General features: G+C 46.2%; 1 protein-coding gene across 14 annotated transcripts in view; it reads left to right on the top strand.

Moving 5' to 3' along the window:
- TENM4 (teneurin transmembrane protein 4) overlaps positions 1–13751 on the top strand; it is a 1162188-nt gene that overhangs the window by 1110797 nt on the left and 37640 nt on the right. For all 14 annotated transcript variants that reach the window (XM_086385810.1, XM_086385811.1, XM_086385817.1 and 11 more), the window contains one exon: positions 4281–5158. In XM_086385810.1, the coding sequence (XP_086241936.1) occupies positions 4281–5158 (878 nt within the window). The remainder of the gene's footprint in view (positions 1–4280; positions 5159–13751) is intronic.

The raw sequence follows: 13751 nt of genomic DNA, 5'->3' as shown, positions 1-13751 counted from the left end.
ATGGACATCTAGGTTGCTTCCATGTCCTGGCTATTATAAACAGTGCTGCGATGAACATTGGGGTACACGTGTCTCTTTCAATTCTGATTTCCTTGGTGTGTATGCCCAGCAGTGGGATTGCTGGGTCATAAGGCAGTTCTATTTCCAGTTTTTTAAGGAAACTCCACACTGTTCTCCATAGTGGCTGTACTAGTTTGCATTCCCACCAACAGTGTAAGAGGGTTCCCTTTTCTTCACACCCTCTCCAGCATATATTGCTTGTAGACTTTTGGATAGCAGCCATTCTGACTGGCATGGGACTCTGTGGGTGAGGGCGAGGGTGGGATGATTTGGGAGAATGGCATTGAAACATGTATAATATCATATGTGAAATGAATCACCAGTCCAGGTTCAATGCATGATACAGGATGCTCAGGGCTGGTGCACTGGGATGACACAGACGGATGATATGGCGAGGGAGGTGGGAGGGGGATTCAGGATGGGGAACACGTGTACAAAAAAAAAAAAAAAGAAAACTAATGGAATGAACAAATTCTTGTTAGAAATGTGAAGAAAACCTTTCATGGCTGAAAGAAAATTAGGTAAATGGCATTAACTTTAAATTTTGGGGGGAAAAAAAGCCATAAATTAGAAAACTTTTCATGTACTTTAATGAATTTTAAAATAAATCAAAGTGATTGAGCAGAAGTTTAAAAATAAGAATGCAAGGAGGAGAACCAGGGAGCTCTCTTGGACTGAAGACCAGGTGGGAGGAGAAAACAGAGGGAGGCAGAGAGTAGAGACGTAATGGGAGGTGCTGCCATCTGTCCGGAGCATCCATTCAGAACCAGGCATGAGTTCTCAACTCTGCAGCCTGCGGCCACCACAGACACTGAGTATCATCACCCTGTCCATAGTCCAAAATGATTTCCTGAGAACGTACTGTGTGCAGGCACTCTTACAAATGGGGACACAGAGATGGATATGACAACTTTTCTTGTTTAATTGTCACCATAATCCCACGTGGAGTCACAAAGAGTCGGACACCACTTAGCGACTGAACAACAACAATAATCCCTCAAGGTAGGTATTGCATACCCCATTTTATAGATGGCGAAACAGACTTGGTGAAGGAAAATGTGATTATAAATGCAGAGCTCTGTGCTAGGTTCCCTCAGGGGTGCAGAAAGGAAATTTTTTTTCATGATATCATGTAAAGCATTTTGAACTTCTTTCCCATATGTAGAAGGGGGTAATAAATATTACATAAGAGCCCCACACAGTGTCTGGCAGCTAATAATGGGCTGTAAGTATTCATTCTCTTTGTAATTTACAAAGAATTTCCTTGTGCATCGTCTCGTTTGATCCTCACGACTACTCATATAAGATTTATTAGCACCATCTACATATGAGGAAAGAAGTTCAAAGCACTTGTGTAACTTGAGGAAGGTCACACCTGTGGTCACTGGTGGACTAAACTAAGAAGTAAAGTATCCAGACCCCCAATCCCTCCCTCTCTCTATGCCATTCACCAGTCATTCGTCCATCCATTCCATGATCCGTTTTTGCAAATGACTCTGCAATGAGGCAGTCAAGTCAGGGAGCTTTAATAAAGGCACAGCATGCTCTGGGGGAGGGGGAGGGAGCTTGATTCCATCTCAGGATGACAGAAGTGCGAGCTGGAGGGGAGGGACCTCAGAAACTGTGACGTCCCTCCGTTCTGGTGATGGGAAATGAAGCCTCCACGCGGTCATCGCTAACAGGGAGGTAAAATCAGAGCAGCATAGGTACTTGGTCCAGAACCATCATACACGCACCATGACTCCAAGCGCACTTCTTTCGCCTTCTTTCCTGGGTGGCTATGTGCACGTGTGCACGCAGGAGAGAGTAGGAGAGGCTTGTCCTTCCCTCCTCCCCGCTTCCTCTCCCTCTCCCTCCCAGGTTCCCCCACCCATCAAGGAGCCGTCTTTTCATCATAATGACAGGCAGAAAGGTCTCGGCAAGCATGTCCCCAAGGCACCACAGGGCCAGAGGGCATAAAATATTTAGCAGCCAGTGTTGACAAGAAATGGGCTTTAGGAAATTGAAAATTCCCCTGTCACTTGAGAGTAAACTGTGTTCTTGATGCAGCCGAAGGCAGCTGTGATGCTGTGCTCCGGGGAGTGCTGGGAAGTGTGAAGGGAGGCAGCCCAGCCGCTGGTGCTGGCGTTGCCTGGCACCCCCTGTGCTGTGGGGCAGAGGGGGCCCAGGCCGGGGGCGAAGGAGCAAGCAGACCCTCGGAGCAGTGCAGCTTGCAGGGCCTGCTCCGTGCTGAGAAGGGCCCTGAGCTCAAGGGCCAGATGGAGGTGGCCACGTCTCAAAGGTGTATTGTCTTCTGGGGTTTCTTTTCACTATAGTCAACTCCCACTTGCACATTGCAGGAAATATAAAAAATTTTAAGTGACAAAGAAGAAAGTTAAAATTCCCTCTCCTCCCAATACCGGTTAACATTTCCGTATATAACCCTCAAGCTTTTAACCCCGCTTCTGTCCATCATCTATCTACTTTATTATTGTCTGGTTCCCCCAGTTGGGATCACACTGTGATTACAGATCTTCAAACTGTTCTTTCTACTTAATATGTAGCAAACATCTTCCCGTGTCATTAAGTATCCATCTGTGACGTCACTTTTAACTGCTGCACAGAGTGCTCTAACCTGTGGGTGTGTGAAATGGACTATAATTTCTTCAGCCAGGTCTCTGTCATCGAGCATCTGGGTTGGCTCCAGCCTTTCAGCGTTATTAAAAATGGCTGTGATAAGCACCTCTGTAGTCAGGGGTGTACAGGTGTAAATTTCTGGAAGAGAAATGGCTCACTCAAACGTGTAACATTTATTTAAATAAGCCCCAAGTTGGATGGAATGTCAAGGACTTGTTGGAGGCTCAGGATCCTAAGGCGAAGAGTCCCCAGCAGTGGGGTGGATAAGGCAAGCGCAGGCAGCAGCTGTCCGCCTACGTGCATTGTGGCTGGATCTCTTGGGGAACACAGCTGGCAAAGGGCTTCCCTTAGTGCCAGCACCTCCCAGGGCGAGATACCCAACATCCCAGCCTCCAAGGCCACCAAGGCAAGAAACAGCATCCTGACCTTAGACCTGCCAGGCTGCAGTCCCCTGCATGCCCACCTGCAGGCCAGCCCCCTGTGATCCCTGCCGGCATCCCGGCCTGGCTCAGAGGAGGCTCAGACCTGGGGCGCAGGACCTCTGAACCCTCCATTCCCGTAGCTGACGTTGTTCATCTTTCCCAGGTGGACTTGTTCTCTGAGGTACTAGAAACCATCGTATCACCAACTTCAGTATGCATGTGCAGGAGCCTCCGAGGGATTTTGTTGAAATGCCAATTCAGATTCAGTAGGTTTGGGGTGGGGCCTACCATTCTGCTATACTGACCAGCTCTCAGGCGATGCCAATGCTCTCAGGCCAGAGATCACCCTTGAAGGAGAAAGATCCAGTTTTGATTCCCAGGCACATATTAGGATCATCCAGGACGCTTTTGTGCCTTTCCCAGAGCTCCATACCCAGGGATCTAACTTAATTGATCAGAGATGGAATTTTAGCATCAATACTTTCTTAAATCACCACGGGTCCTTCCTGTGTAGCCAGATTTGAGAATCACAGGTCTGCAGCTATGTCAGACAGGGGCCAGGGTTGCATTCACTTTACATCCCCAGCCCCTAGCCATGTGTTACTCCATGAACTGAGAAATCCTCTGCCATGCGTTTAGCAACAATTCACGTAAGATCTTCCTTAAGCCTCTAAACAACTTCTCCTTCAGCCTCCAGACTCCATCTGCCTTCCCCTCCCACCTCAGTAACATTAGCTGCCATTCTTTGAGCACTTCTGAGGGGGTCAGACCCTCGGGACTATTGCCATTACTTATCTCACAGATGTGGATATTGAGGCTCAGAGAGGCAAAGTAACTTGCCCAAGGCTGTAAGTGAGGGAACGGGGATCTGAATCCAGGCGTGTCTGACTCAGAAGTCTCTCTTCTCACCTGTTCCTTTTGTTTGTTTGTTTGTTATCCCCTTCTCTGTGTTTTGTCAGTCTAACATAGACCATCAGATGTCTCGGTGGGGCTCTCGCATAGTTTCTGTCTGATCAGGGGCTGATATCTGCGGGTGATGACAGGCTGCTGCCTGCTGATCAGGCAGGACTGCCTGTGCTGGCGTTTGGTCCACTCTACAGCGACCCAGGGCTCTACAGGGTGTGGGATGATCGGTGGTGGGCACCTCACCAGGCATCTGAGTGTCCGTGTCTCCATCATCAGGTTCGCCTGGAGTGGCCCACAGACTTAGCGGTCAACCCGATGGACAACTCCCTCTATGTCCTGGACAACAACGTGGTCTTGCAGATCTCTGAAAACCACCAGGTGCGCATCGTCGCCGGGAGGCCCATGCACTGTCAGGTGCCCGGCATCGACCACTTCCTGCTGAGCAAGGTGGCCGTGCACGCGACCCTGGAGTCGGCCACTGCCTTGGCTGTCTCTCACAATGGGGTCCTGTATATTGCTGAGACCGACGAGAAGAAGATCAACCGCATCAGGCAGGTCACCACCAGCGGAGAAATCTCACTGGTTGCTGGGGCCCCCAGTGGCTGTGACTGTAAAAATGATGCCAACTGTGATTGTTTCTCTGGAGATGATGGCTACGCCAAAGACGCGAAGCTGAATATCCCATCTTCCTTGGCTGTGTGTGCTGACGGGGAGCTTTATGTGGCCGACCTTGGGAATATCCGAATCCGGTTTATCAGGAAGAACAAGCCTTTCCTCAACACCCAGAACATGTATGAGCTGTCCTCCCCGATCGACCAGGAGCTCTACCTGTTTGATACCAGTGGCAAGCATCTGTACACCCAAAGCCTCCCCACGGGAGATTACCTGTACAACTTCACCTACACCGGGGATGGTGACGTCACGCTCATCACAGACAACAACGGCAACATGGTCAACGTCCGCAGAGACTCCACGGGGATGCCCCTCTGGCTGGTGGTCCCGGATGGCCAGGTGTACTGGGTGACCATGGGCACCAACAGCGCACTCAAGAGTGTAACCACACAAGGACACGAGTTGGCCATGATGACGTACCACGGCAACTCTGGCCTGCTAGCCACCAAGAGCAATGAAAATGGATGGACAACGTTTTATGAGTAAGTGTTTGGTGGTTTTGCTTCATGGCCGCACTGTAGAATTAGAGGTAAACTGATGAAGCGTTCATTTATGGATGTCTTTTATTTTAATTCACTTGAGATGCAAACCATGACCGATTACATGTTCTGCATGTTAATAACCCAGATGATTACTCCTAGGAAGGAATATGGTGTAGGAGGAAAGGCATGAGCTTTGAAGTCAGAGAAGCTGGGCCTGAATCCAGCTTTTCCTGTGGACTTAATCTCCCTAGGCCTCAGCTTCCACCTCTGTAAAATGGACTCACTACAGGGAGGTGACAGATAGAAAATACTTGGTTAAGTGTCAGCAATTGTCCACATGATCCAAGTCCACATCTTTTTTTAAAATTAATTTATTTTTTATTGAAGGATAATTGCTTTACAGAATTTTGCTGTTTTCTGTCAAACCTCAACATGAATCAGCCACAGGTATACATATATTCCCTCCCTCTTGAACCTCCCTCCCATCTCCCTCCCCATCCCACCCCTCTAGGTTGATACAGAGTCCCTGTTTGAGTTTCCTGAGACACACAGCAAATTCCCGTTGGCTATCTATTTAACATATGGTAATGTAAGTTTCCATGTTACCCTTTCCATACATCTCACCCTCTCCCCATGTCCATAAGTCTGTCCCTATGTCTTTCTCCACTGTTGCCCTGTAAATAAATTCTTCAGTACCATTTTTCTAGATTCCATATATATGTGTTAGAATACAGTATTTATCTTTCTCTTTCTAACTCACTTCACACATCCACATCTTTATGATTCAAAACTTTTTCTTTCACTTTTAACATTTTGGATGGAATTTATGAAGTGCATTAGACGCCTCCCTTCTCATTATACAGGCATAAATCTTTATTTTATGAGTCAAGGTCGTTAATAAGAAACAAGACATTTGATGCTGCCAAATTGATCTCAGAGAAACAGCAGTGTGAGGTCCTGAAGAAAGATCTCAGCTCCCTGCCCTGGGATTGAACCTGGGTAGCCTGGATGAAAACCAGGAATCCTAGTCACTAGAAAACCAGGGATTAGAGGCTAGAAGTACAGTGGCCCTGACTCGCCGCAGTTTGAAAGCAAGAATGTTTCAAGGAGGCAAAAACTATAAAAACAGAAAGTTTATTATTAGAGACACAACATAATGTCTGGGAGAGCACACAGGAAAAGAGTTTGTTTATCTGACTCAGAAGCAGGGCAGAGATACACACCCAGAGAGAAAGGGTATGGTCATCCTCTGTAATGAAGAGGAATGCGGTAATTCAGAGACACACATACGGAGACGAGTGTGGGCATCCTGAATGAGGAGGCGCACAGTAAGAAGGTATTTAAATCACTTATCTAGCATCATCCTTCCTAGTCTTGGTTTACTTTGGCCGATTGTCTAGTTTCTTTCTTCACCCCTGACTGGTCGGTCCTAGGACCCTCCCCAGGATGCGTGCACAACTTTTCGCTAAGGTGGATCCCACCACAGAGGCCTGTGGGTGCATATCCACACTTACGGGGTAGGGTCCCCTCCCTTTCGACCCCCGAGGAGCCTCCCTGCGCGTGGGCAGGCAGGGAGGTCGTCCTTGACCTCAGAAGTGGGCCTCTTACCACTTTACTTTAGCAGAGCTCAGCTTTTGCCACTAGCTTTGTCCTTGGAGTGTCTGGGTGAGAACAAAGCTTGAATTTTACTCTACTCGACAAATAGCGGGTGTCTATCCCGGGGGCCCATCTGTCTCCTACCTCGATATGAAGCTAGTTCCCGGGAAATGAGGCTATAGACCCGTCCATTCCTGCCTGAAGTGATTCTAAACAGCTCTTTGCTCCTGGGCCTAATCCTTAGTTTTACCACCTCCTCCCTCCATGTGGCGCTATCGTATCGTCATTTCGGCTGACTTCAGTAGCTCGCTTCCCTTCTCTTCATCCAGGGTAGGGGTTCTTAAATGTACGTGTAGTCAGAGAACCAGACATTCAGCTTATTATAATCCTCACCAAAATTAAATATGTATATTATATCTCCAGGGTGTTCCTCTATGAGGTATTTTAATGAATAGACTTGTAACATCTATTTCTACTTAGATCCTTTTTTAGCTTCTTTTTGAGGTTTTAGCCGTGTTCCACACAACTGAGACTGTCAAATATTAGACAAGTACATGGGAGACAGGGAAGGAACTAGCCTAGCTGCCCATCACTGATGGGCTAGGGACTGTATTACTGCATTCAGGCCACGAATCATCTCTGGAAGAAACAGAAATGGAGACACTGAGGCTCAGAGAGGCTCATTTGTTCATTATTGTCTAGTGAGACCTCACAGAACAGGGGTCACAGCCCACATCTGTCTGATACCAGAGCTCACGCTCCTGCAGCTCTGCCCTGCTGCCCCGTGCGGAGTTTGTTAATCCCAAATGAACTTGAATCTTTGAACCCTAAGTTTTTCTCAACCTTGATCAAGCATCAGTTTCTCACAATCCTAGAGATAGCTCCCAAACAAAAGGAGCTATCATAGATTTTTGAATACAATTTGCACCAAAAAAGAAAAAGTTACAGCAGTTTGTACAAAGTTCACTGGCTAAATTCCCTTCTCCATACGGGCACCTTGTTAATTACAAAAAAAAAAAAAAAAAAAATCCAGGAAAACAGCAATTATCTTGATTAACTCATCGAAATGGAAATACATTAAATAATTCAATTTTCCCCCAGTTGCCCAATGGAAATCCCTTATACATTATTTAGCCAATACAGGGGTTTCTTTGTCAGAGCAAGTCGGTGCCCTCGATTCATTCTCAAGGTCACTCCCTCAAATCGAAGACCGAATGCTTACACATCACTGCAGCCCTTACTCTCAACCAGCCCTGAAATTGAAAAGCATTTCCTACACCTCTACCAGCAAGGATCCCCTGCCCCTCTCCCTGTCTTCCTTGATGAAATTATACAGCCATATTTGATGGTTTATGAAGAAAGAAAAGTTAGTACCATCACTTTTTAGAAAATTGCATTTGGAATTCCAAAGTATCTACTTCATAGCTGTATTCAGAAGCAGAAGATAAAAGCCCTAAAAGAAAAAAGTGAAAGTCACTTTTTTTGAGATCCAACTGTGTACCAGGCTCTTTCTCATTTAATCTTCACAGCAACCTCAGATGGTAGAGATTATCAGTCCTGTTTTTTACAGATGATCAAACCAAGGCACAGAAAGAGTAGGTAACTAGTCTAAAATCACACAGTGAGAACTGAGCAGAACCAGAACATACGCCCACGTTCTTTCAACTACACTGATTGGGTTCACCTAAATTCTTTGTAACTTATCTGTATGTTACGGACTAAAGTTGTATCTGTTTCATAGGGATAGTCTGGGGTTCAAATTTTCAGTGAGATAAAATATGGAAATCAATATCGGACTCATCATAAGTACTCAAATGACAGCAATTGTTGTTATTATTATTTCAAGTAACATTAGTATTAGCATTTCAAGCAGTAGCTAAGTCGCTTCAGTCGTGTCCGACTCTGTGCGACCCCATAGACAGCAGCCCACCAGGCTCCTGCGTCCATGGGATTCTCCAGGCAAGAGTACTGGAGTGGGTTGCCATAGTATTAAGTAATTGCAGAGATGTTGTTTGGGCATGTAAGGTATTTATCTGGCAGCAGTTGCGAGTCAGCTAATCAAACAAACAGACCAAAGTTGTAATTGATGTTAGTAGAAATTAGAGGAGGGCTTCCCTGGTGGCTCAGATGGTAAAGAATCTGCCTGCAGTGCAAGAGACCCAGGTCCGATCCCTGGGTTGGGAAGATCCCCTGGAGAAGGGAATGGCAACCCACTCCAGTGTTCTTGCCTGGAGAACTCCATGGACAGAGGAGCCTAGTGGGCTACAGTCCATGTGGTCACAAAGAGTCAGACACGACTGAGCGACTAACACACACATGTGCACGCACACGCACACACACACACACACACACACACACACAGGAATTAGAGGGCAGATCAGAAGAGCAGACTCAGGTGTCAAGTCTGAGGGATGAAGGTATGAACCAGGAAAGGGGTCAGATTCCTGAGAATACCCAAAATGGACGGGAAAGAGTTATACAGGATGGGTCCAGGAAAAATGGTTCAATTCAGGTTGTGAACATAGCAAGGATACCAGATACTTATTTTTACTGGACATTTCCATGTGATTTCAGGAGCAGTCTGGCTTCCAGACCCATGTCTCAACCAGACAGAAATAATGCCTGACCTACCCCATTTTAGGGCTATTAGAGGGATCAAAAGACTAAGTACATGCTGAAAGTGAAAGTGCTTTGCAACCTTTGTTGCTCCCAAGAAGTTATGGTATCAAAATTATTATCATTATGGTATTTCTCAATACAGATTTGGACAGACTTTGCCAGTGCACATTGCTCCAGTGAATTTCCTACTTTTAGGTCCATGGGGCAGCTTAATGGATTCCAAACCAAAATGCTCTAATACTTAAAAAAAATCAGCCCAGGCTTGCCTATAACACAGGCTATTACTGAAACAAATTTTAAGTTGGCTTTATCGACCCTCTCAACAGATTAATACATCCAACATAAACATCTCACGTGTCAGAGCAAGCAGCTTGACTTAAAGTGTTTATAATTCTGGGGAATCGAGGATCCTTTTCTTCCCTCAACCCAGAGATCTGCCGGTCGGAAACCTAAAAGGGGTCTGTAATGCTTTCATCTCTAGCATGTGGCAACATTAATTTCAGACTTGGGCTTCTGGGCTGGTGGCATTTGCTGGCTAAGAAAACGGCCTGACAAAAGGAGGCAGGTTCCAAAATTGGCTTATTAGATGGGCATGAGTAAGTTTCATAAGGCAAGTGGCTGTGGCACTCAGAGCCCTGTGACAGCTCCCATCACCCTTATGCTCAAGCTCTCTACCCTGAGACCCTAATTAATGCCTCTCTGTACACTCTTGGGGTTTGCCAACTAGGAGGTGCTCAGTAATTATTTTATGAGTGAAATTTACATTCGGGAGGGAAGGGAAATCAAGAAGGGAAGGAAAAAAAAAAACATGCTGTCCTGAGAAAAATGCTGGGTTTCCATCGCAGCTACAGTACTGTCAGTGCTCCTAGCAGGACACGGAATTCAGTTCAAATGGTTCCAGTGAGGAGACCTGGCTTCCCGTTTTTGCTTGAGGACAGAAGAGCCAGAAAAGGCATTGTTCCTATCCTTACAGTGAAAATAAGCCAGACAAATGGCAAATGCATGAGTTTTCCTTGAACTCCTTCTCGGAGGTCACAGGGCAGCCAAGTGGACAGGCCTTTTACAGAGTGTCACATCAGAGACAAGATGTGGGTGCCAGCTTCCCTGGGGTGGTTGCAACTGCTGATGCTGCTGCTAAGTTGCTTCAGTCTTGTCCGACTCTGTGTGACCCCATAGACAGCAGCCCACTAGGCTCTGCCGTCCCTGGGATTCTCCAGGCAAGAACACTGGAGTGGGTTGCCATTTCCTTCTCCATTGCGTGAAAGTGAAAAGTGAAAGTGAAGTCGCTCAGTCGTGACCGACTCATAGCGACCCCATGGACTGTAGCCCACCAGGCTCCTCCATCCATAGGATTTTCTAGGCAAGAGTACTGGAGTGGCTTGCCATTGCCTTCTCCGGGTTACAACTAGTCCCTGGGGAAAAAAAGCGTTTAGCTTAGGTAAATTATGAAGACTGAATGTGTCCTGGCAGGAGAGTATGTAGCCCTTGGAGGCTGCAGAAATTGGGAGAGTCCACATTCTCCAAAACTTTTCTCCACAAACCCCAGCAGGTAGTACAGAGAAAAAGTAGGAAAATAATCCCTTGTGGTAGACCTGGAGGAGGGGTACAGCAGCTGCTAAGGGAGGGGGTGCAACTTTCTACCTGCTTCACTCAGATCCTTCTCACCTGATCTCCCATATGGAACAAAAGCCTTAATCTGTGGAGAGGACAGTGAACGCTAGTACTTAGGCCCTAAGGGGAAAAAAATTCTAACTACTGCTGGAAGAGAAGCAGGAATACTTAATGGGCCCAGAAGAACAGCCCAAAGAGGGCAGGAGCACTGAAGAGGCCACACTCCTGAGATTCAGGGATACATGCAAATATTGATATAAGTTTGAGGCTCAATGAGAACAAAAGAGAGTTCTCTCAAGCTTACCACCCACCACTGCTAGCTAAAAAGCTAAACATAACAATGAAAAGTGGAATACTACTGGGAAGGAGATAAGAAGAATTTGTTGCTAAGTCGTTTCAGTCGTGTCCGACTCTATTTGACCCCATAGACAGCAGCCCACCAGGCTCCCCCGTCCCTGGGATTCTCCAGGCAAGAACACTGGAGTGGGTTGCCATTTCCTTCTCCAATGCATAGAAGTACAAAGTGAAAGTGAAGTTGCGTAGTCGTGTCCAACTCTTAGCGACCCCATGGACTGCAGCTACCAGGCTCCTCCGCCCATGGGATTTTCCAGGCAAGAATACTGGAGTGGGGTGCCATTGCCTTCTCCAATAAGAAGAATACAGGAGCCTAAAAAGAGGCCCTTTCTGAGGCTGGGCACAAAGATGGGACCTAAAACTGAGAATAGAGTAGGCACATTGGGGGAAAAAACCCTCTGGCAAACTAGTTTCACACACTAAATACAAGATATTGCTGAAGGAATGTAAAGCCTGTGATGCATTAGGGTTAGCCGTAGAAGTAACACATTTCAAAGCCAGCCCAAATCCTAACTAAATTAACTTAAACTCTCTCACTAAAGTGCAAGCAGGAGAAAACTCATACCCCAAATCTACTACCTCAGTCTCTACTGCGCTACACAAGATGTCACACTTTCATCTGAATCTACAAAAAGGCAAGAAAAAGCAGCACTCTCCCAGGAGACAAAGATATCGTCAGAAGAACACTCAGATGTGACACAGATGTTGAAACTGTATCTCAGGAATTTAAGGAAGATTATGTAGAGAATTCCCTGGTTGTCCAGTGGCTAGGACTCTTCATGCTCACTATGAAGGGCCCAGGTTCAACCCCTGGTCAGGGATCTAATACCCTGCATGCCAGGCAGCTAAAATAAAATACTGCGGTGGAAAAGGTGGACAGCATGCAAGATCAGATGGCTATTTCAGCAGAGAAATGGAAACTGTAAGAGAGAATCAATTGGAAATGCGAGAAATGAAGAACATAGAGGTGAAAATTGTCTTTTATGGGCTTATCAGTAAAGTTGAGATAGCTGAGGAAAGTAGATAGATCAATAGAAATTATCCAACCTGAAACACAAAGAGGAAAAGAAGAAAGAATATAGAATAGGGCATCTAAGAACTGGGGGACATCAACCGCTCTAGTATACATTTAATTGAAATTCCAGAAGAAGACAGAAAGAGCAAGGCAGGAGAAACATTTGAGGAAATAGTGGTTGAGAACTATCCATATGTAATTAGACACCAAAACCGGAGACCCAGAATCTCAGAAAACACCAAGCAAAATGAGTACATACACACCCACAGATACCTATGCATATCATATTCAAACTGCTGAATACAAAAGAAAAAGAGAATCCCGAAAGCAGTGCCATACAGGGCTTTTTTTTTTTTTTTTTTTTTTTACAAAGGAGCAAAGATAAGAATCATAGCAGACTTCTCGTCAGAAGAAGAAATTTGGAAAGAGAAATACATATAAACTAGAAAACAGAAGGAAATGGCAACCCACTCCAGTGGTCTTGCCTGGAGAATCCCAGGGACGGCAGAGCTCGGTGGGCTTCCGTCTATGGGGTCGCACAGAGTCGGACAGGACTGAAGCGACTTAGCAGTAGCAGCAGAAAACAGAAATGCTAAAAGAAAGAAGAAATCTGTCAACTCAGATTTCTATATCCTGCAAAGAAAACATCTTTCCAATGAAAAAATGGTGTAGAGGTACAGGCAAGAATAAGGTAACCAAGGAAGGACGGTGAGGCACCCAGGCACTAAACATACTGAACAACCATTACCAACCCTTGGGCTGAAGGGCAAGGCAGGGAAGTAACAAGATATTGTTACTAAAGCCCAGTGGGAGTTGCAGCCGTGTAGAAGGCGTCTGGTAGGAGCTGTAATTCGGGGTGGATGCACCCATTATTAGAAATACAGGACCAAGAGAGAGAGAGAGTAGGGAAAACTTCTCCTCTTGACCTGCAGTCTCTCACCACTGCCTACCATTGGCTATACCCAACCAGAAGCAAGCCCGCAAGGGAGGCCCCAGGGATGCAGTCTGCAGAGGTCAGCATGTCAGGGCACAGGGAAGGGTAGAAAATGAATCTGAGGAGGGAATGGCAGAGCAGACAGCGTTCAATCCCAGATCTACCTAAGAACTTTCTAGCAGATGCATGGCCTCGAATATAACATCAATGAGAGCTCAGACCTACAGAGGTAGGGTGGGCCAGCTCTTAGAAATGCTGAAGGCTACAATTCATTGTTGGGAGTTAATTCTATGGGAAATGGGCAGCAAAGACAAATTTTTATTGCAGAGCCAACAAGGAGCCTGCCTCTGCTGCAGTTTTGGAGTAGCTACTGTTTAGAGATGCTGCTCTGTTACAGAGACCTAAGGTCAAGGGATCTGTTGGTGTGCATGGGCTGTGAACTGTAATTATTCATAGAGAATACA

This window comes from Bos grunniens, chromosome 29 (genome assembly GCF_055505025.1).
Source record: "Bos grunniens cultivar Pamir isolate PY7600 chromosome 29, Bosgru_T2T1.0, whole genome shotgun sequence".
Lineage (NCBI taxonomy): Eukaryota > Metazoa > Chordata > Mammalia > Artiodactyla > Bovidae > Bos > Bos grunniens.
This window is presented reverse-complemented; position numbering and strand designations above follow the sequence as displayed.